The sequence below is a fragment of the Gossypium arboreum genome, chromosome 11, assembly GCF_025698485.1.
Source record: "Gossypium arboreum isolate Shixiya-1 chromosome 11, ASM2569848v2, whole genome shotgun sequence".
Classification (NCBI taxonomy): domain Eukaryota; kingdom Viridiplantae; phylum Streptophyta; class Magnoliopsida; order Malvales; family Malvaceae; genus Gossypium; species Gossypium arboreum.
In genome coordinates this window covers 98324310-98349261 of record NC_069080.1, presented here as the reverse complement: position 1 = coordinate 98349261, position 24952 = coordinate 98324310, and the positions used below count along the sequence as shown (strand labels likewise).

The 24952-nt window shown below is 33.9% G+C and overlaps 1 protein-coding gene across 1 annotated transcript; it reads left to right on the top strand.

Annotated features, from left to right (window-relative positions):
* Positions 1-5508: 5508 nt before the first annotated feature.
* On the top strand, positions 5509-6585 carry LOC108471558 (cytosolic sulfotransferase 15). Its single transcript, XM_017773158.2, has one exon. The coding sequence runs from the start codon at positions 5549-5551 to the stop codon at positions 6485-6487; it is 939 nt and encodes a 312-aa protein (XP_017628647.2). The 5' UTR covers positions 5509-5548; the 3' UTR covers positions 6488-6585.
* The last annotated feature ends 18367 nt before the right edge of the window (positions 6586-24952 follow it).

The following is a 24952-nucleotide window of genomic DNA, read 5'->3' as shown; positions in this document are numbered from 1 at the left end:
ATATTTTTCCCACGTACCTTCAAATTCAAGAATGTAACATCTCAACATATCCTTGAGTATCTGTATAACCTGTTCGGTTTGACCATCCGTTTGTGGGTGAAATGCAGTACTAAAATGTAGTTTTGTTCCCAGTGCATCTTACATTTTCTTCCAAAACCTCGATGTGAACCTCGGATCTCTATCCTAAACAATAGAAACAAGTACTCCATGTAATCTCACAACCTTGGATATGTACAACTCAGCTAACTTTTCAAGTGAATAATCTGTTCGTATAGGAATGAAATGAGCCAGTTTTGTCAATCTGTCGACAACAACTGAAATTGCATCTTTCTTATTCAGAGATAGGGCAAACCGAAACAAAATCCATAGTCACTCTATCCCATTTCCACTCGAGAATCATTATAGGCTGTAATAAACCTGACGGTACTTGATGTTCAGCTTTGACTTGCTAGCAAATCAAACATTTCGAAACAAATTTTGAAATATCAAATTTCATGCCATGCACCAATAAAGTTGTTTCAAGTCATTATCCATTTTCGTGCTTCCCGGATGAATAGATAAATAACTACTATAGGCTTCATTCAAAATCATTTGAATCAACTCTGAATTTCTCGGAACATATATTCGACCTCTGAATCTTACAATCATCTAAATCAATTTGAAACTCTGAATCAGGGTTCAATTCACATTGAGCTCGTTTTGTTAATATTTTATTATCAACTTTTGAGCTTCACAAATCTGCTGTAAAAACAACGGTCTTGCTTTCAACTCAGCTACAATCGAGCCGTCATCATATATAGCGATTTGAGTATTCATTGCACGAAGAGCAAACAAATATTTTTGGTTTAATGCATTAGCAATAACATTTGCTTTTCCCGAATAGTAGTCAATCACTAGTTCATAATCTTTTAGCAATTCTAACCATCTCCGCTATCGCAAATTTAAATCTTTCTGAGTCATTAAATATTTTAAACTCTTGTGATATGAATAAATATGGCATTTCCCACCAAACAGATAATGACACCAAATCTTCAATGCGAACATAATGGCTACTAACTCTAAATCATGAGTTGGGTAATTCTTTTCATGCGATTTCAACTATCTTGAGGTATAAGCTATGACTTTGCCTTCCTGCATCAAAACGCAACCCAAACCATTCAACGATGCATCACTATAGATCACAAATTCTTTACCCAATTTGATTAGGAGAAGATCATGAGACGGTTAATCCTCCGACCAATTAAATTCTTTTCTTAAGTTGTTTCGTTCAAGGGTGAGTAATTTATCATTTTAAGGGTTATTTTGTTTTGTAAATAAGTTCGTTGGATGATGTTACACCGAATTGTGTAATCAGGTGTTGTAAAAATTGAATTGATTGATTCTTGTGGATTGTCGATTTAGGTTACTAGATTGCTCCTTCGTAAATCTTCATTGAGACCAAATCAAGTGTGTGTTTCTAACTCGAAACCACCACGAAAAACCCAAGAAATCTAGAAAAAAGCAAGGAAAATTTGAAACTATTGGTCGTCACATGGATGTGTTCTTAGCCGTGTAGGTGTACAAGGTGTGTGCGATTGCACAGGTAAATCATGTAAGCCATGTGAGGCACACAGGATGTGTGATTACATGAGCAAATCAGGTAAGGCGTGTGGGATGCATGAGCGTGTTGAATCACAAGGGCAGATCAGGTAGGCTATGTAGGCCCATTGTTCAAAAATTTTCACTTAGACCCATTTAACTCCGAAATTCATAATTAGACCTTTGTGGGATCCATTTGGCTTAAATAAGACTTGAAATGTGACATCTATTGATTTGTGTCTGTATGTGATACATGTAAGGTATATGAAAAATATATGTACGATTTGTGTTCTGATAACTCGAAAGCATGATTACGTATGAAATGTATGCATGTTATTTGTTTATGGATATATATATATTAGTTTATTTATGCATGTACATCGAGATGGGTTTGATATGTGATGGAGGAAGTGTATTTTGGCAGTTAAATAGCAATATTTTTCTGGTAGCTCAGTTGCACCTTTATGAGTGATATATCACCACAACCTGGTGTGATTGGATGGATAGACTCTTGTAGTCTTAATTAGTGAGATTGGTTGGACGGAGTTAGTGTATAGCGGATGGGGGTAGGATCTATGGCTACATCTGAATCTGAATCTGTATCTGCATTTGTATCTAAATTTGAATACGCATATGTATCTGATTATGAAAATACATCTAAATTTGTATGTGAGAATATGTTTGAATCTATATTTGAAAATGTATTTGTTTATTTATGTATATCTAATTTGTTTCTTGGGATGTATAACACACTGAGCTTGTAAAGCTCACTCTTTGTTTGTTATCCTCTCATGTAACCAACAAGTTTATGACCGAATGACGTGTGGGAGATCGGATTAGATTTTCACATAAGATTATTTGAATTATTTTAATTAAGATTTCTAGACTTTTGATTTTTGGACTAAGCTTTTGGATTTGGTTTTGTTTTTGGAATTTTTTATCTTCTTGTTGGTTTTTTGGTGTTCTTAAACGTAAAATTGTAAAATCATACGAATTTGAAAAATTGGAATTCAGTTTTCAAAACTTAAAAACTTTGGAAGTTTCTGCATTTTTATAAGTAAATGTTTAAAAGATCATGCTGTGAAATAGGTGTTTTCAAACTTGAGAATTTCCTGAAACTCGTATGAGCTTAGCTAAATTAAGTTTCCATATCACACAATTTCTAAGCTAGATTTTAGTTTTTCACACAAGTTGATGTAACTTTTCCAGATTCATCCATAACGTCTAAGTCAAGTTTGGAGTATTACAGTTAACGTGACATATAAGACAAATGATATTATGTTAGCATGATGTGCACATGAGCTATCATGCAAGTTGTCACGCCAACAACAATAAAAAGTAATATTTTAGTCATCATTTTCATTAAAAAAAAAGCGATTTGACTCATTTTAAAACGTTAAGAGTCAAATTTAGCAAAAAAAATAATTGCCAAATTGACAGAAAATATAAATATTAAGAGTTAAATTTATCATTATACCTTAAAAAATACTGATAAAATTTTGATTTTTCTTCTTAATTGACAAATTGCACCCTAATCTAAAACTCTTTTTTCAACTAACTACTAAACTTTTGTTTTTATGAGAAGTGGTATTTAAATTAATTCTCCGTTACTCAAATCATCTCAAATCTTAACACGGTTAAGAAAAACGGTTGACCAATTGTATCATAATACATTAGCACCAATACATTATTTTCAGTGATTTTATCATTTTATAATAATTTTAATTTAAAACAATTATATTAATATTAAAAAAAATCAACCCACTTCGTAACTCTCCTTCCGCCCCCAAGCTTGACAATTTCGACAGCTCAGCTATAAGATCTGAACCTTTACGAGGACCCATCCATCCCTCTGAATTGTCGCTGCATCAAGCACATGATGAACAAGGCTTCCCTTTCCTTTTTTTTTTTTTAATAGCTCAATGATTAGTGGTCATATTTTGTAGCTCCTACTCCTACAATTCATTAGAAGTTGATATCAAACTGACGCACATGATTCTAGCCAAACTTTGACAATATTCAATATTGTTGTTGCAGTAATTTGCTTTGAATTTACTATTGCTATTGCAATATAGAGTTCTGGGTTTCAAAATAATCTACTTTGACAAGTCGGGTACAATGAAACCCACACTTAAAACTAAATGAAGAAGGGAGGGTAGTGTAGACGACAACATGTAATATTGCTGTTGTAATTTGCTTTGAATTTCTATTGATATGGTAAAATATATAAATAATGGGATGTGATTGAATCGGATTTTTTAATTTTTTATTATTTTTTAAATTTTTAATAATTTTTAAATTGGATCGATTGAACCGGTTGGACCGATGAATTAATGGTTTGGTTTAAAAAATATCGATTAGCATTAATGTAAGTTGATTATGATATTGTTTTCTATTCGGACCTCATGAACTTAGCTTGTAAAGGGGTTATGAGTGGTTATAGGTTTTAACTGATAGAGATTGATTGTTATGGTTGTTTGATTTGATGATCAAATAAGAGTATATGCTGAGTAAGGCTCCAAGATATAAAATCGTTATATTTGAACTTCGTAAACAAAGATTAATTTTATCAGTTTTTTCTTTTCTTGTCTTACTTCTTCTCACATCCTATTTTCATTCTATTTATCATTAAAACGAGAATTTAATAAAAAATTTCGTTATTACAAATTAATATTTTTTAATGCTTATGAGTTTTTATTTTTTAAAGAATAGGATTTATTAATAAAAGTAAAAATGGATAGACAATCACTAACATTACAAGATAAAACTCGGAAACATGAGGAACAGTAAAAACCAAAAATCATTGCGTTAGCACCATGAAGCAAAACTCAAGAAAAAAACAAGCTCCTTGTATCTTTAGACAAAAACTGTGAATAACTCATTGCACCTTTTTTTTTCCCAATTTACCAGCTTCAAAATAAAGGGAGAAGGTAAAAAAATCTTTTTTGGGATCAAAATTAAATTGCATATTTTTATAATAGTAAAAATATAATTTTAGCATTTTAATAGTCTACACCTTTATAAGTTTTAAAAGATTAAATTAAATTTTTATCATTCTTGGTGGCCAAAATGAAATTTTACCTTTATTAATTTAAAATTTTATATATTTTAAAGGAATCTGAACAAATTCTCATTTTCTACACCGCCATTCAAAATTGACTTTCTTGGGAAAGTATCTTATGACCCATCTTCTATGTTTCTAATGGCAAAGCCTAGTGAAGACCTAAGGGGCATGAACCCTTAAAATGGTGAAATTTTAATTTAGGTAATTTTAAATTAATAATGATAAAACAATTTAATAAAAACAAGAATTATAAAGTAAACCATTAGTTTGTATTAGTTTATAACTAGAAGCTTGTCTCCATTTATACGTTTAGTTTTGTTTAGAAATAACTAAAAGCTTGTCTCCATTAGTAAACCATTAGTTTGTATTATTATTTTTTTATGTATGTAGTTTTACATTTACAAGTAGTATTAGAGATGATTTTGTTATCGTCTTTTTTAGTTTGATGTGTGTTTGGTTTTCTTGTCGATGTTTATTCGCCACTTTGAATCACTCGGTGCTGATTTTCTTATCTTATTAAATGCTTACAATCATTCTAGATATATCATGCTTAAGTTGTAACAAAATCAATTGTTAACGTGCCATAATATTCTATTAATGTTACGGTTGAAACTTTTACTGTGTTATTAAAACTTGTTGTTCACTACTTATAACGAGTGTTTGTTATTGTTTCCCTAATTATATTGTTATTTTTCTCTAATTATATAATTACATTCATGAAATGAATTTTTCCCTTCAAAAGTTTTCACATGAATTATTGTTTTTTAGTATAGATACATGAATTGTAGTATGTTAAATATTATTAGCATTATAATTTTAAACGAATAAATCTAGTATAAATTGTCTAGAAAACTAGTTTTGGGTGTTCATCTTTATCCCTTTCTCTATTGGGCTGCTAGTTTCACAATGGATACTACAGAAATATCCAAAGCCGAAATGGTTTCAAAATCCCATGATGTGGAGTCCTCTTGGGATGATGATTTCAAAAAACTGGTGCAAACCTTACCCAAAGAAAAATGCTGGCTAGGATCCGATCTTTATTTCTATCAAGGTTTTTGGTACCCCACTCGTATTCTAAAAGCTTTTATTTCTTTCCAGAATCATTTTCAAGCATTTAATTCTGATATCATCGTTGCCACTTTCCCTAAATGTGGTACTACTTGGCTCAAGGCCTTGACTTTCTCCACTTTGTACCGCAATCAGTTCCCATGGGATGAAAATCCATTGCTCACCTTTGGCCCTCACCAACTTGTTCGTTTCTTCGAGCATGATCTTTACTTGAACAACCCTTTTCCTGATCTTCAAAATGTTTGTGTTTATCAGCCAAGGCTTTTCTCCACCCACGTCTCTTATACTTCGTTGCCAACTTCCATTAAGGATTCCGGCTGTAAGATTGTTTACATATGTAGAAACCCCATGGATATGCTCATTTCTTTTTGGCAGTTCATGACCAAGGTCCAAGACGGAGAGTCACTATCACTAGATGAAGCATTTGACAAGTTCTACCATGGAATCATTGTGCACGGACCATGTTTTGATCATGTATTGGGATATTGGAAGGCAAGCCAAGAAAACCCCAACAAAATATTGTTTTTAAAATATGAAGATCTTAAGGAAGATACCGGTTCCCATTTGAAAAACTTAGCCATGTTCTTAGGTGTTCCTTTCACAGATGATGAAGAGAAACAAGGAGTTATTGAAAAAATAGCGAAAATTTGTAGCTTTGAGAACTTGAAAGAATTGGAAGTGAACAAGAAGGGCGCACATATTTCTAGAGTTCCACACACAGGTTTTTTAGGAAAGGGGAAGTGGGAGATTGGAGCAATTATCTCACACCCTTCATGATTGAATGTTTGGAGAAGCTTATTCAAGAGAAATTGAATGGCTCGGGTTTAACATTTAAACTATCCTCCAAAACTTCAAACAACATTGCTTCTGCATGATTATGGGGATGTCTCTTTTATCTTACTGCCTACGTTGGGAGTGAAATCTCTTTTATTCCCATTTTCTTTATAAATAATCTGTACTAGAGTTCTCTTGTAATCACGATCAGAATAAATTGTTTTGGGTATGTTCTTGTGGATTTTATGTGAAAATAAATTTTTTTCATCAAACATTAAATTTAGTAAATTATTATTATATTTACATAATCTAATGTTAGTAAATAAAATTTATATTCAACTTTAGAGATTATATTATGAATAAAACAATCATGAGAAAGAAATTGTAGTTCAAATACATTTAATGTAATATATAAGTCCTTTATATAAATATGTTGAAAAAATAGTTTGGAAAATTATGTCATTATTTTTAAAATTTACTAATCTATATTATTTTTGGAGAGAGAAATGAAAAACATCCTATAGGGCGCGTTTTCATTGAATTGATAGAGAAAGCGTGTTCGTAAGGACGTGTTTTCCTTTCCCTGAAAAAGCGCCCTACGTGGTGTATTTTCTCTACTAATTTAGTGAGAATGCACCATGTAGGACGTTTTTTTCATAAAAATTGCTAATATGACATTTTATTAAACTAAATCACAAATAAATAAATTTAAATTATTTTCACATAGATTAAGAAAATACACATTTATTTTCTTTATAATAGCAAGGGAAAAATAATTTATATTATTTCAAATATAATTTAAAATTTACTCATTCACTCTTTTTCGTTTAGTAAAATGTCAATCAACAATTTTCACATATTACAAAGTTATTTATGTGACACTATTTTCCTTAAAACTATGTGAAAATTATTGATTGACATTTTACTAAACTAAAAAAAATGAATAAGTATTGTGTAAAAATTGAGTCAAATTTAAAGTTTAATTTGTAGAATTATGCTAAATCAAAGTTCATGCATAATATTACCCGTTAGATTAAAATTCATGTATACTTTTTAAATTTGTAGATCCACTCAACCAGGATATTTCACATAAGGTATGCAACTTCATTTAATCTAATAAACTCCCATTTAAGGTGATTATTTTTCTATGGAAAATTCTCAATGAATTCCTCCTGTTATGTCCTATGTCAAGGTGAATGGGAGGATGAAAAGCACGTTTCTTAGGAATGCTCCTTTGCGAAAGCAATCTGATTTGGATCAATATATGGTATTTGTACCTTGAACGACATTTTTCATTCAATAAAGGAACGGATAATCAATAACATTAACATGGCAAGGTTAGAGAGTGAAACTAGTAAGGAACACTTCAGGGATTTCATGATCTATTTTTTGAAGTTTTGGACACACAAAATTAAGGTAATATATAAAAATTTTAGACGAAACCTGATTATAGTAATTAAAAAAGCGGGGGTGTACATCTGACATATCAAAGAAGAATTCAAAACGTAAGATAATATACCACCACAAATTGAGAATAGAACAAATGACACTGAAGACATTCCTCTGAATAGCATGGAAATGCATCACATTACAGTTGGGTGGCATAGAAGAAATGATCACATGGCATGGGTGGTTCATGTTAGAAACCCAAATAAAAAGATGGGCTCTTTTATTGAAGGCAGCCTCAGACATGGAAATAGCACCATGAGAAAATTATTACTGTTAAGATAGGTGTTAGTCGTGGTATGATTATTTGATATCCGAGTTTGCAGCATAGAAATCAAAGATAAACTAATTGAAAACTTCATTGGGAAGAAATCTATAATTGTACATTGAGCAAAAACTAATCTTGAACTATGATTATATGAATAAATTTAAAATTGGTGTAATCAGTCTAATTTGTCCGGACCCATACAGAAACTAAAATAATAAAATCAAATAATAATAAATCCAAATAAACAGTCCATTTACAACAATGTCCAATTACAATGGCCCAATAGGACCAAAAAAATAATAAACTCTAACCCAAATTCAATGCCACAACATTAAGATTTTCAAAAAAACCAAAACACTAGGGCAAGCTTCTGGCGCCGTACCCTCTTCATGCCACAGCTTTTCCATGTCAGTGCCTCCGTACACCATCGCGTGCTAGCAAGCATCCTTCTCCATACCTGCAAGCAACAGACACAAAAGAAAACAAAAAATAGTAGCAAAAACAAGCAAAAATTTGGTAGCAAAAATTGTATTGTTTTTCGGCTATAAAAGCCACAGAGACGAGTTGTAATTTTTTTACAAGATATTGAATACAAAAATATTTCACAGAGATTCAAATACAAAAAAGCAAATAGAAACAAAGGCTAACGAAGGTGGTTTTTCTTTTAATATCTTTTATTTTCTATCCTTTTTCATTCATTTTTTTAAAGAAATAAACAAAAAATAAAAAAGGGGTCGAAACCTTACCCTTTCCTTGCGTGCGCCGCCGTGGGAGGCCGAGGTTCATCATTTTGATGAAAAATGACATTTTTGAGGACGAAAAGTCGAAAAACCCAAAAAATGACCCTTTCTTATTTTTCTGGTCACCGTGGACGGCAAAGCTGTCGCCAGTGACCGGTGACTGCCACAATGGTCCGATGCCGAGCAATGGTCGGAGCCCGGAGAGGGGAAGGGAGCTTGAGAGAGTTTTTTCAGTTTTTTTATTTTTGAAGGATGGAATGAATTTTTTGTAAAAATTTGATTTATATAGGAGCATGAAATGGCACAGTTTTGGGTCAGCATACTTAGACACCAAAACGACATGGTTTTGAGTTGGACTGGACCGACCCGACCTGAACCACTTAGGATCTGCGTGTTTTTGGATAAATGGGTATTTGCATCCTCAGTCATTCCGCTTTTGAGGTTGGTTCCAATGTGGTCCTATCCTATTTTCTTTATATTTGATTTTCGCCACAAACTTCCATTTTATTTCAAGTTGGTCCTTAAACCCTTTAATAGGCAAATGCCTGAAATGGGGTCGCTTTTAGGACAAGGGAAAATTCCCCAATTGGTCCCCCTCCACTTCGTGTGTGTTCCATTTTAGCCTGTATTTTTTATTTATTTTGCAATTTATCCCTCCTATTTTACTTAAATGTCAATTTAGCCCTTATTTATTTATTTTGGATTCTTCCTAAATTATTTATTTTTACGAATGTTTTTTTTATTTTAGTCCCTTTTTTATTTATTTTATTTGTTCTTACTTTAATCCTTTTTTCTTCCTAAATTATTTATTTTTACGAATTTTTTTATTTTAGTCCCTTTGTTATTTATTTTATTTGTTCTTACTTTAATCCTTTTATTTACTTATTTATTTATTCACTTGATTATTTATTCATTATTCTTTACATTTATTCATTTATTTGTTTATTCACATATCATTCCTTTATTTATTTTTCATCTTACCCCGATGTTCATTATTCTTTCATTTTTAATTTTAATTTTCTTTCATTGGTTATTTATTTTGTTTGTGCCTATTATTATTATTATCATTATTATTATTATTATTTTATTATCTATTCATCTATTTATTACTCTTTTATGTATATATATTAAAAGATTTAGATTATTATATATTGTTCTTATTATTATTATTACTATTATTATCAATAGTTATCATTATTTATGTACTTTATTAAAAGTTGTGCTTCAAATTTCATTTATATTCTAATTTGGTCCTTTTATTCTTTATATTTATTAACTATTTTTCTTAATATTTATTTATTGTATCTATTTATTTATTTCGTTATTTACAAATTATTATTATTATTATTGCTATTGTTATATTTTTATCTCTATCTTTGCTATTTTATTATTTTTTCACATTTTAAAATTTTTTACTTAACATTATGTATATCTATTTTACTTATTTATTTATTATTCTATATGCTTTATGTATACATATTAAAGTTTGTAAAGTTAATATTTCATTTACAAATGTTTGTTGATTCGAGTATTTTCTTACTACTAATATTTACTTATTTATCCTTTTGTTTATCATTTGTTTCCTCTTTTATGTATATGGTTTCATTGTCCCATTTATTTTTAAACATTTTATTTATGTTTGTTTGTTTTTATAAAATGCATTTTCGTTTTATTGCTTTACTTATTTATCGAGACTTGTTTACTAATATTGTATTCATCTTTGTAATTATATCATTGTCATCATAATATTTTATCGTATATTGTATATCATTTTAAATATTACATTAATTTTTACCCAAACGCGTAAAAAAGGAATTTTCAATAGTAAGGCAATGTTTCAAATTTTGGAGAGTTGAGAAAATTGTACCCTAACTTACAGGGTTTCAATTTTTCTCATCAAACCTAAATAGCCAAATACCCTTATAAATTGTAAAACACATGAATTGTAAATAATATAAAGGCAATATTTCGTGTCTAGAAACTCGAGAAGGTCAGCCCTAACTTACGGGGTTTCAATTTTTCTCGTTGGATCTAAATAACCGAATATCCTTTTGAATTGAAACACATGAGATTTCAAAAAAAAATAAAAAATAAAGACAAGCATATTCTCAAAGGTTCAAGATGTCGTGTCCTAACTTACGGGATATGGCATTTGTTATCTCGAGACGAGCGGGTCTTTAACATTCGCTTCAATTTATTCAAACAAATCTTTGTAAAATTAACAAAAAAAGGATCGTATTGTATTTTCTTCCAAATTCTCAAATTTTCGACATTTAAAGACATTAAGTAATCAATTAGGTACCAATTTTGGGCGTAACAAGGGTTCTAATCCTTCCCCATACATAACCGACTCCGAATTCATTTTTGGATTACTATAGACCGAAAAACATTGTTTTATTAAATAAAACATTTATTAAATTGATTGAATTAAGAGGTGATCCGATCACACCTTACAAAAAAGATTGGCGGTGACTCCCATCTTTTCGTTTTCAAACAAAAAGTCGATTTCAAAAAAATGGTTTTGACAGCTTAGTGACTCCTTTGAGGACAAAATAAGAGACTCAAGCCACAATTTGATTAATTATTGTCTTATTGGTCGAAAATTGATGATTCGATGTTAAATTTACGGTCCATTCATTGCATTTCATCCGACTTAGTTATAATTTTCATCACTTTGTTCATATTTGCTTTAATTGGTCCGTGTCTTTTGGTTTATTTTCACATATTGCATTGCATGACCGTTCGATCTTACCCTCTAAGTAGGAGTGAGAAGCTAGTCCTTCATGAGGTCATCACCTCCGTATAGGATAGTGTATCACTTTCGGAATACATCCGTACCTGTGTCTTCGTGAAATTTTCATCTCCATATAGCCATAGGGAAATGTATTCCCCTAAACTGAACTTGGTTCGTATGAGCCTATAATGGGTGAGGATTGAGAAATCTGCTGGTTCAGGTACCCTTTCTTTAGAACTGAACCACATACAGTGAGCCATGAGAGCCCGCCCTAGGTAAAGCCGCACCGAACCCTTAGTGGTTACCCGAATAGGTGTTTATTATTTCTTGTTTACTTTAAATTTTTAGTTTTGTATAAAATGTACTGACTTGTTTTGTTTTGCTTTGATTGTGATTGCATGACATTTCCATCATAAAAAAAGTGTCGATTCACGTTTGATTACTAAATAGAGAGCTTGTTAGGAGAACGAATTTTTGATAAAGTGGAAGATAATGCAGTTGTCCGAATATGTTCAGAGAAAACACAATTAGAAAAAGGTGATAGTTTGATAGAGGGGTACACATCAGAATTATGGGACTTCACTCGTATCAGCATGAAACAAAACGATCTCCAGGAATTGAAAGAGATATGGGTCCATTGGGACAATGAGATCAAGTTTATTTTACTATAATTATGGTGATCTGCCCTATCTACTTGACATCAAGGTGGACAAGCACTTGTTTCGAGCTCTAACTCAATTTTGGAATCCCGCCTACAGTTGTTTTACCTTTGGAAAGGTGGATGTGGTGCCTACTGTGGAGGAGTATATAGCCTTGCTTCATTGTCCAAAGATTCAAACTGACAAGGCCTATTCTAGAGCCATAAATGTCCCCACCTTCATAAAGAAGTTAATGAATATCATGGGAATGAGTGAACAATGGGCCGCAACTTGGATCAAGAAAAAAGGAGAAAGCAAATGTATTCCTTGGAAAAGTTTACGAGATCTAATTTTGGCACACCTAGATATGAAGAAAAGGGTCAACATCTTTGCTTTGAGCATTTACGGGCTGATGGTTTTCCCTAAAGTGCTAAGCACAGGCTATTTTAGATTTGTTCTATCAACTTGATAAGAGGGTCATGCCTGTTCCTGCAATTTTGGCCGAAACATTCAGATCTTTGAATGCATGTCATAGAACGGGGGAGGGAAGGTTCATCGGATGTGTGTAACTATTGCTAGCTTGGTTTCACAGCCATTTCTAGAAAGTAGACAAAGTTTCTTATCAGGTATTCTGAGAAATGCCTAACGCTTGGAACTAGACCCGCCGGATAAAAATATTTATTGTAGGTTCGATGGCAACCCCAAATATAATGGGTGGTAGAGTATAAGAATCAATGACATCCTTGGGCCAAGTCAAGAAAGCACTCGATCGATGGAAGAATACTTGCAAGTGGTTCCATCCAAGCTAGAGATCATAAAGAATGATTTTGAAAAGAGTAATTTGGAGCTAGGAAAGACGATATAACAACTGGAAGAGGAAAAATGCATTTGAGATTAGATGTTGATGTTCAGAAGCTAGAGCCCGAGAAATTGGGAAAAGGAAAGAACAAGGCCAAAGAAGATTTGGATAGCTTGAAAACAGATTATAAGAGGTTGTGTTTATCAATGAGAACCGCCGGATTGGGGAAAACGTCAAAGCAATGGCGACAAGAGATTCAGGAAGAAAAGATTAGAGTCGATTGATGGGAGAGGAAATTCCAAGATGCTCAGGTTCGAAAAGAGGCTTTAGAAAAGAGTTTGTCAGAAAGCCAAAGTGAAAAACTCGAATTAAAGGCTAGAGTAGTAGAACTAGAAAAGTCGCTTCATTAGTATCGTAGTCGCAACTCTGCAATTGAGCTGAAGACGAGCTTAAGCAAGATTGAAGAGCTGAAAAGGAAGATAGAAGAACTCAAGACTGCGTTACAAAATTGTGAACTCGGGTTGAACTCCTTGAAGCAAATGATAAGCATTGGAAAGAGCAACTCCATCATTCTAAGATCAAGTTAGAGACAGAGATTATATTTTGGCTGAAGATGTGGCTCAGATACGAGAGGTAGCCGATCATTTACAAACGCTGGCAGTTCAAGCTGATGTACTAAGCGTAAAATATGAATTAGAATCGGATCGGGGTCGAGAGCTAGATTGGCTTATTAGGAAAGTCAAAACTTTGAGCCTTAGGGTAAAGCCATATATGTAATCTGTTTTATGTAAAGATTTTTTTTCTAGTAAAGTTATTCTAAATGGAGTTGAATTAAAGTCAACGCCTCTTTTTGCATTCATCCTATGCATTCGCATTACATTGCATCATATGCATTAGATTTCATAAAAAGACCCTAATTAATTAAAAATTATTTTAGTTAATCTGGAAACTGACAAAAGTCTATCAACTAAGCATCGTTACGGCACTTGCGCCAAAACTAAAGTAATGGACCAAAGATTGGAAAGGTTAGAACAGATTCAAAGAGAAATGCAACATCAGCTGCAAATACAAATGCAAGAATAATTGGCCAAAATTCAACAAAATATGAGGGATCAGATGCTAGAATCCCAAAAGAATATAATGAACCAGTTAACCCAATTGCTGATTAGAGGGCTAGAAAAAGGAAAAAACCCAATGGTCAATTCCGGGATGATAATGAGGACCTTGCTTATCCTCCAAGCTTTACCCCAACAAACATCCAAACACAACCAAACACATATCCACAAAGGGTGTCCGTTAACATCAAACCCCAATATTAGATAGGTACCTTAGCTCTAATAGGCTTCCTGACAGGTTTAGGCTCCAATCCAAGAGACGATCCAGCAAATCCTGTTGTCCCTGATCTTGATGATATAGCAAAAAAAAAGGCAAGAGTGGAGCTCCCAAAACAACTTGAAGACTGATGCAGATGGCTAGAAGAGAAATTCAAGGCATTGGAAAGCTCTGATTACCATTGTGGAATTGATGCTAAAGACTTGAGCCTGGTTCCAGATCTAGTGCTCCTACTCAAGTTTAAAACCCCGAGTTTGAGAAATATAATTGGACCAGTTGCCTCGAAGCTCACATTACAATGTTCTGTCAGAGGATGACAAGACATGTTAATAATGACCAACTATTGATTCACTGCTTCCAAGACAGCCTGACAGGGGCTGCGGCCAAATGATATAACCAGCTAAGCCGTGCCCAAATTAATTCATGGAAGGACCTGGCACATTCCTTCATGAAACAATGTGGCCAAGTAAAAGATATGGCACCCAAAGAATCACACTGCAAAATATGGAGAAAAAACCAAGCGAGAGCTTCAAGTAATATGCTCAAAGGTGGAGGGAAGTCACCACGCAAGTCCAGCCACCTCTTTTGGAAAAAGAAACAACAATGCTTTTCATCAACACTTTAAAGGCCTCATTCATAAATCATATGTAGGAAATTCCATTGAAAGCTTCTCGGATATAATGATGTCCGACAAAATAATTGAAAACGCAGTGAGGAGTGGTAAGATAGATGGAGGGGAAGACACCAAAAGATCAGCCCCATGGAAAAGGGAGAATGAGGTGTATAACACAAGCATGTATAACAAGTGTAACACCCCACACTCGAGCCCCATGCCGGAACGGGATACAAGGCGTTACCATACTGAAACACATGCATACAAACATTTCGATGTCATTAAGACTAGGTCAAATTAAAACTTTTTCAATTGTCTAAAACATTTTATCATGGGCCTATAAGGTCCAAAACATCTCTTGGAAACCACTAGAGACCAATTTGGAACCTTAAACCTACTTAATAAAAATGACCCTTGAAACAGGGCACACGCCCGTGTGGCCATTATGACATGGTCGTGCTGATGGCCCGTGTGACACACATGGCCTAAGCACCTAGGGACACGCTTGTGTCCCATACCCGTGTGAATTAAATTCTAAATTTAAACCTACAATGGTTTTCACACGGCTTGACACAAGCTCGTATCTATGGCTCATGTCCCTCACACGGCCATGACATGCCCTTCTAGCCCGTGTCTAAAAACCTTCACATTCTGTTTCTGACGTCAGCATCCAATAAGGGGCACACGCCTGTGGCCAGAGGTCGTGTCCTCTACATGGTTGAGACACACGGCTGTGTCTTTACCCATGTGTTTACTACCATGCATACTGACTTGCAATTTTTACGTGCAGAGGACACATGGCCAGACAACATGCCCATGGGGCTGGTCGTATGTCACACACGGCCTAGACACAAGCTCGTATGTCTACCCGTGTGGACAAAATAAAGCTATTTTCCAAGCCTCTTTGCCACCCTTATTTGCACTAGCCTACATAACATCTAGCATGACAAATCCACACAAGGCATTATCTCATTCATGCAATTTACTCATCCATGAAAATATCATCATTTGTATATATCAATAATGAACATTAACCATTATCCAATGCTTTATACAAAATGAAGGGATTCATCCCAAGCCAACACATCTAGCCAAATTAACATTGACACAAAATTCAAAAGTCTAAGCCCTATACACACCATACTCAAAATAATAAAACCAACTATACCAAAAACTTCAGTTGATAGTGTTATCGATGCCTCCAACATCCGATGATCCTCGAGCTAGTTAGGTGACACTATAAGAAAATGGAAAGGAGAAGGAGTAAGCATAAAGCTTAGTAAATTGCATGCAAATAAATATTACAACTTTACTACTTGTCAACATTCTCATAATAAAAATAGGCATAAGCACAACTTACTCATACTATCCAATATAACACACATAGGATATATGAAGCTCACATCCCATACAATTTTAAATAGATACCTATACTACTCACAACATGGTTATACTTTTCTCTTTTAGCTTAAACTGAAATTGTCATCGTTGAACAATTCGAAATGCTATCAGATATTCCTTAAGTCTCAAACATAAGGTATGATGCCAATGCCATGTCCCAAACATGGTATTAAATTGGCTCACTCATCAAGTCAATGCCATGTCCCAGACATGGTCTTACACTGACTCTCACATATCCGTGCTGATTCCATGTCCCAGACATAGTCTTACACTGGCACATGTCCCAGACATAGTCTTACACTGACACATCTTGTAGCTGATGCATGTCCCAGACATGTCTTACATTGGCTTAAATCTCGAGGCCAATGCATGTCCCAAACATGTCTTACATTAGCTCTCGTCTCAATGCCGACGTCATGTCCCAGGCATGGTCTTACACTGGCTCTCATAATGTGGCTGATGCATGTCTCAGACATGTCTTACACTAGCATACAAGTAACCCGAATGTCATGGCATGAATATCCGATTTATTTCCTAAGGTTCAAACGGGAGTTCTACTATCTCAATATTCATCATACATAATCATTTCCACAAACAAGCAATTTATGCTATATCATTTCAAATACATATAATAACAATGTAGTTGTATTATTTACATACAATTTACCTCGAATTACAAAATGTAGGCTACTAGTTCGACTTAGTCCACTTGCTTTGTTTTTCCCGGTTTAGGCCCGAATTTTGTAATTCTTGATCTATAATGATACAAATTCAAGAATTTAATCATTTTATTAATCTAGGTACTCAACAATTTAAAATTGGGCAAAGTGACCATTTTGTCCCTAGACTTTTACAAAATGGCCATTTTACCTCTAGGTTTGAAAATCGATTTTTATCGAATTTCTTCATATCTTAAGCCTAGACGATCATTTTTTACACTAGAAGCATTCCAAAATTCTCAATATTTCACACATTTATCACCTATTTTACATCTTATGCAAAATGGTCCCTTTTAGGGTTTTCATGAGAAATCTCTTCACAAAAGTTGTTTATTTCACAACCATGGTTCATCTTCTTCCATAAAATTTCAGAAAACAACATGTCTACTATCATGGAAAAACCTTATACTTCAACCATTTTGCAAAATAGTCCCCTCATTTGAAAGCTCATGCTACAAGGTTTCCAAAAATATAAAAATTTTCAAGAAAAGTCATCAAAATCACTTACTTGAAGAGAGATTAAGTGGCTAAAATTTTTCAAGCTTTCAAACCCTCCTATGGTTGTTATTTTCGACACTAGAAGAAGATGAGAAAGGGATGATATCATCTTTTGTTTATTTTATTTTCTTTTTAGTCAATTAAGCTACCAAACTCACCTAATTTGATTTTTTTACCATTCTTGTCCCCATGGCCGGTGTAGCACTCTTTTTAGGGTCTATTTTCCGTTTAAAGACCCCAAATTTAAGTTTCATTGCAATTTAACACCCTTAGCTATCAATTTAAGACTTTTTAACTTTATGCGATTTAGTCCTCTTTCGCAATTAAGCTTACAAACGCTAAATTTGCTTCACAAATTTTTCATGCACTCATATGATAATGCCACAACACATAAAATACTATCAAAAATAATTTCTCTAACCTAGGGTCAGTAGTCCAGAAACCGTTGTTCCGACTAGGCCCAAAATCAGGCTGTTACATTTCTCCCCCCTTAGGGATTTTTGTCCCCGAAAATCTTATTGGCGAATAAATTTGGGTATTGATCTCTCATAGTCTCTTCGGGTTCCCACGTGGCTTTCTCAATTTTGTGTCTGTGCCACAAAACCTTTACGAGTGCTACACTTTTATTCCTCAACTTCTTGACCTCTCGATCCAAAATCTTAATCGGTTCTTCACCATAGGTCATATTTGGGCTTATTTCGATTTCTTTCGGTGAAATCACATGTGAGGGGTCAGATCGGTAGCGGCGAAACATCGATACATGGAATACATCATGAATTTTCTCTAGCTCACGAGGAAAGGCTAATCGATATGCTACCGGTCCAATTCTCTCGATTACCTCATAATGTAGCATCCTAATTTTGGGCTTAGTCGGAACAGTGGTTTCGGGACCAAAAATTCAACGAAGAAAATTTTATTTTTATTATTTTTTTATGGTCTACAATTGCACGAAATTATTTCATGAAAATTTCGTTCAAAAATTTTGACGTTTGGGCACTCAATTTCGTCAAAAGGACTAAATTGTAAAAATTGCAAAAGTTGAGTTTCACATGTTAGAAGTGTTTAATTGTTATGAGTTTTTAAATAAAAGGTCCTTAAATGGTAATTAGACCATTTGGAAGTTTGTGGACAAAAATTGGACATGGATGGAATTTTTTTGAAAGTTTAGTAGTAAGGGCATTTTGGTCATTTGTATATTAAATGAAATAAAATGGGAAAAATAACACAAAATGGTCATCTTCTCCATATGGAGGCTGAAATTACCATGGGGGAAGCCATGGCTAGGGTTTTCAAGCTTTTCAAGCTCAATAGTAAGTCCATTCTAGCCTCATTTTTAAATTTCTTTACGTTTTTGGAATCCCGGTAACTTAATTAAGCTTTTGCTAGCAATAATTCAACCTAGGGTTCGTATTTGGAAAAATACCCATAGGTGAAATTTGTGTATTTTGGTGTTTTATGATAGAATATGAGGTTTTAAATTATGTTAGACAACTTGTGCTACTCGGTTTTAAGTGAAAACGAGTAAAAGGGCTTAATCGGTAAAAATACCTAATAGTCATAAGTGCATGTTAGAGTGAGAATTTGATGTTGTCATAGAAGGGAAAAATGATCAGCATGTCATAAAACATAAGAATAAGGGATGAAGTTTAATTCCCGAGCCTAGGGGTAAAAGTGTAATTATGCAAAAGTTTAAGGGCAAAATGGTAATTTTTCCAAAGTTCGTATTAAAGGTTGTTTTGATGAATGTATGTATTAAATAAATTAATTTGGTATTATAGATCAAGAGAAATGAGATTTAAGTCGTGATCGAGGGAAAAACAAAGTTTACAAGGAATAGGCTCGATTGCTAATATTTTGTATCGAGGTAAGTTCGTATGATAATAATAATGCAATGCTATGTTTGAATTATATTTCTTACTATTATTGCATATATTGTATGATTTAATAAATTGGAAAAGTTGATGGAATGGTGTTTATGATGTAGAAATATGACATGAAAGAATATTACATTGAATGCAAGAAAATGATGATACATGACAAGTGATATATGAAATATGTGATTTATGTTATGTAAATTTTTAAAAGCTGATTTGCTATTTGAGTTGTGTCTTATTATACTATGAATGGACAATTGGTACTATGGATAGTGAGATCGACACTTCGAGTAAGTTTGTATATAAATAATCTATCGATTCTTTCTATGTTAATATATTTTGATATCATATGAAATGTGGCTACCTATCAAATGGTTATTTGATGTAAATTATGAATTTAAATTGATTACGGAGAATTTAATAAAATGTTGAAAAGTGAGGAATTTCCCGATTGAACTTTTGGAATAGAAACGATACAAATGAGCTATTGTGAGGTCACGTGTGTAGTGCTAAGTGCAGGCTACTACGTGTACCAGATTGTTGGTCGCATGTGTAGTACTAAGTGTAGGCTACTATGCGTACCTGATAACTTCGATCACGTGTGTAATACTAAGCGCAGGCTACTACGTGTACCAGATAATTGGTCGCATGTGTAGTACTAAGTGCAGGCTACTATGCGTACCAGATAGCTTCGGCTACAAGTGTGGAAATGAGAAAATGTGCAGGCAATTGTGTATCTGTTATTATTCCGATGAGTTCAACGGGAAATCGATTAAGTGAAAATAAATGGGGAAGTGATTATGTGATGAACAAGTGCAAGTATATGTTTATTTGAATTTATGAGCAATATGCTCGATATTTGAGCGAACCTCGGTAAAATGGAATGGATTAAGTGAAATTGGGCAAAATTGAACTTTAGTAGTAAAACAGTGTTGGATAGCAGCAGTGCATGAATTTGAAAATTTACCAAAAATTTTGGAAGTTGAATTAAATTTCAAATAAAATATGTAATTAAATTTTATTGAGTCTATTTTCACATAAAAGAAACAGGGGAAGCAAAAGAATTCCATATAATGTGATATTTAAATTCTTGTGAGGCGATTATGCGAATGAATTCGAGATCCCCTGTTCTGACTTGGAAAAATTGTTAAAAATTATAGAAAAATAATTTTGGGGTATAATTTATATGTTTTAGTAAAAACAAATGATAATATCATCCGAGTTTTTTACTATGAGATAAATAAATTTTAGTGAAGAAAGGTCGAAGCTATTAAACAGCAAAATAGGGGAGACTTTGAATAATAAACTGTACTTATTGGCTGGATTAAAAATTCTGAAAATTTTATGGTGGAAAAATATATGAGTCTAGTTTTTTTGAAAATTTACAGATCTTAATTTGGAGTTTTTTAACTCTAAATATAAATGATTTAGTGATTGTTACTCAAGAAAATAGCTTAACCAGAACATGTGTAAATGTACAAATGAGTTAGTTTTATTGTGGGAAGCATGTTACTAAATTTCTTATTATTATTTCCTGTGAGCTTACTAAGCATAAAGCTTACCCCCTCCATTCCATTTCTTTTAGTGTTGTCAGGTTAGCTTAGGGTTGGAGACCATCGGAGGTAGTATCACACTATCAAGCCAACACCTTGACAGTATAAACACATATGCTAGAATTATCAAGTGAGTGGCATGTATAGGGACCTAATTTTATAACATGTGTTATTATAATTTGGCCAAATATATTGGTCTTTAGTGAGCTAATTATTCTGACTTATAAATCTAATCTAGTTATTTATGTTATGTTTGATATTGGTGATGTGCATATGCTTGGTTGTCATGCATGGTTGGTAATAAGTTGTTTAAGTTGTTTAATTGATGAATTAAGTTTAGTAACACTTCGTGCTCGATTCCGGTGATGGTCTCAGGTACGGGGGCATTACACATAAGGTCCAATAAATCGTGGACTCAGTTTGTCTTTTCTACCAAATCTAAGGACTTTCTTCCATGGGGATACTTTCAAAAACACTTTATCCCCAACTTGAAACTCGATCTCTCTCCGTTTCAAGTTCGAGTAGGGTTTCTGTCTATCTGATGCGACTCTCAAGCAATCTTGAATCACCTTAACCTTTTCCCGGTCACTTTGACCAAGTCGACCTCGTGAATCTGATTCTCTCTCAACTCGGTCCAATATAAAGGCGTCTGGCACTTACACCCATATAAAGCCTCATAAGGCGCCATTTTCAGACTTGATTGATAACTGTTGTTATAGGCAAATTCGCCAGGGTAAATACCTTTCCCAACTACCTTAAACTCGAGAACACAACACCGTAACATGTCTTCTAATATCTAAATTACTTTCTCTGACTAACTGTCAATTTGTAGGTGAAAAGCCGTGCTAAAATTTAGTTTCGTTCCCAATGCCTCTTGCAACTTCCTCTAAAACCGCGAGGTAACCTCGAATCTCTATTCGAAATAATCAACAAGGGCACTCCATGAAGTCTCACAATCTCAGAAACATAAATATTGACCAATTTCTTAAGGGAGTAGTCGGTACGCACTGGTATAAAATGTGCCGACTTAGTAAGTCTATCAACAACGACCCAAATTGAATCCTTTAAGGCAACCATGACACAAAGTCCATTATTACTCGGTCCCATTTCCACTTGGGAACCATCACAGGCTGAAGTAAACCCGAGGGTACTTGGTGTTCAGCCTTCACTTGCAGACAAACTAGACATTAAGAAACAAACTCAGAAATGTCTCTTTTCATACCCGGCCACCAGTACATTTTCTTCAAGTCATTGTACATTCTTACACTACCCGGATGGATAGACAAGCAACTACTATGTGCCTCTCGTAAGATCTTTTGAATAAGTTCATATCTTTGGGTACACAAACCCTGCCTCAGTACATCACAGAACCTTCAGTACCAATACTAAACTCTAATTCATTTTCCGTCTCATACTTAGCCATCTTAGCTTGCAAGTCCTTATCACCTTTCTGAGCCTCACAAATCTCTTGAAGGAACGTAGGTCTAGCTCTTAACTCTGCCAGAACTGAACCATCATTAGTTACTAACAACTGAGCATTCATAGCCCTCAAGCCGAACAATGATTTCTTACTCAATGCATCGGCTACTACATTAGCCTTTCCGGGGTGGTAGTCAATGACCAGCTTGTAGTATTTTATCAACTCTAACCATCACCATTGTCGTAAGTTTACTCCTTTTGAGTCATCAAATACTTTAGACTTTTATGGTCGGTGAACACCCGACATCTCTCGCCATACAAATGGTGCCTCCAAATCTTTAGCGCTAACACAATGGTGACCAACTCTAAATCTTGCGTCGGGTAATTCTTCTCGTGTGGTTTTAGCTGTCTAGAGGCATAGGCTATCACTTTGCCTTCTTGCATGAGCACGCACCCCAATCCATTTAAGGAGGCATCACTATATACTACAAACTCTTTTCCCAGTTCCGGTTGCACTAAAACTAGGGCTTCAGTCAACAAAGCCTTTAGTTTCTCGAAACTCTATTGGCATTTCTCCGTCCATTTAAACTTGACATCCTTTTGTAACATCTCACGAACTCGGACCCAACTCAACGAGTTCGGACATTGGCATCCGAGCTCGTTGAGTTGAGTCCGAGTTCACTTATGGATGTGAACGCCCTAGCGCGTTGAGTTGAGTCTGAGTTCGCTTATGGGTGGGTTACATGGTAGCTTGGCTACATATGTGGCACTTATGTGCAAACTTTCCATGTATCCGAATTATATTCCAATGTGTTCAACGGGTAAAGTTCTACTCAAATGGAGGAATACTCAAGATGAAAGGGACGTATTGGTAAGTGTTGTGAAATGAATACTTTGAACAGGTATGTACTTAACCCTCGGGTTGAAAAATCGATATAACAATAATATGGTAAGATGATAAATGAAAATATGATATGAATGTCTTGGTGATGATTATGCAAATGATGTTTTATGTTTGCTTATATGGTTATGTTACTTGCTATTTGCATGTGAACTTACTAAGAATTTATGCTTACTCCCTTCTTTTCATTCCTTGTAGTGTTGATAAGCCAGCTCGGAAATTGGGAACTGTCGGAGGCACGCTCACACTATTCGTATACCATCTTGGCATAATGGCTTGTATATTTTGAGTATGGCATGTATAGCATTATAATCATTTTGTATATATGGTCTTATGATATGGTTATTGAGTGGTATAAAATGCTTGGTAATAATTAGCCATTGGAATGGCTAATTATGATCATATTTGGTGTTATGTATGTCAAATTGCTAGCTAATCCATGGAAACCATGAAATAGGTAAAATTTACCATAAAATAGATTCAGATAGCAGTAGTGATGTGAATTTAAAAAATCACTAAAAATAGTAGAAATATAATTACATAATGAATAAAATATGGAATTGAATAATTTTGAGTATATTTTCATATGGAAGAAACGAAATAGGTAAATTAGTTATAATTTATGAGATATTTAAGTTTTGGTGGAACAGGGTCAGACCGATCTCTTAATCCCCTGTTCTTATTTTAAAAATTCACCATAAATTGTACAAACACAATTAGGATTTTTTCCTTACATATATGAAATCCTTATTGATCTAGTTTTATGAGAAATAAATGGCATAGTCATTGAAACTCTGTACAGGGAGATATATGATTCGTAATACATAGGGGTCAGAGTAGTCAAACCCTGAAATAGGGGAAACTTTAACTAATAAACTGTACTAATTAGCTCAACCAAAAATTCTATAAACAAATTTGTATATATATATATGAGTCTAGTTTCAAAGAAAATTTACGGATCTTAATTTTTAGTTTTGGAACTCGAGATATGAATTTTTAAGCAACTGTGATGCAGATTGCCAGCTTGTCTGAAAATTTTAGAAATATATTGTTTGAGTTGTTTAAGTAATGAATTAAGTCTGTTAACACCTCGTATTCGACTCCAGCGACGGTCTCGGGTATGGGGCGTTACACCTACTGAGTTAAAGGAGTTGAAGGCTCAATTACAAGAGTTAATGGATAAAGGTTTTGCAAGACTGAGCTATTCACCATGGGGTGCTCCGATACTTTTTGTGAAAAAGAAAGACGGGTCAATGAGATTATGTATAGACTACAAACAGCTTAACAAGGTGACAGTAAAAAACAAGTATCCCTTGCCAAGGATCGATGATTTGTTCGATCAGTTGAAGGGAGCCACCTTTTTTTCTAAGATCGACTTAAGGTCGGGCTACTACCAGTTAAGGGTTAAAGAGCAAGACGTACCGAAAACTACTTTTTGGACTAGGTATGGCCATTATGAGTTCCTCGTCATGCCCTTTTGGTTGATGAATGCTCCTTCGATATTTATGGATTTAATGAACTGCATTTTCTTGT

What these genes read in the sequence shown, in the direction of transcription:
- LOC108471558 (XM_017773158.2), top strand. Translation starts at nt 5,549, where the DNA reads ATGGATACTACAGAAATATCCAAAGCCGAAATGGTTTCAAAATCCCAT.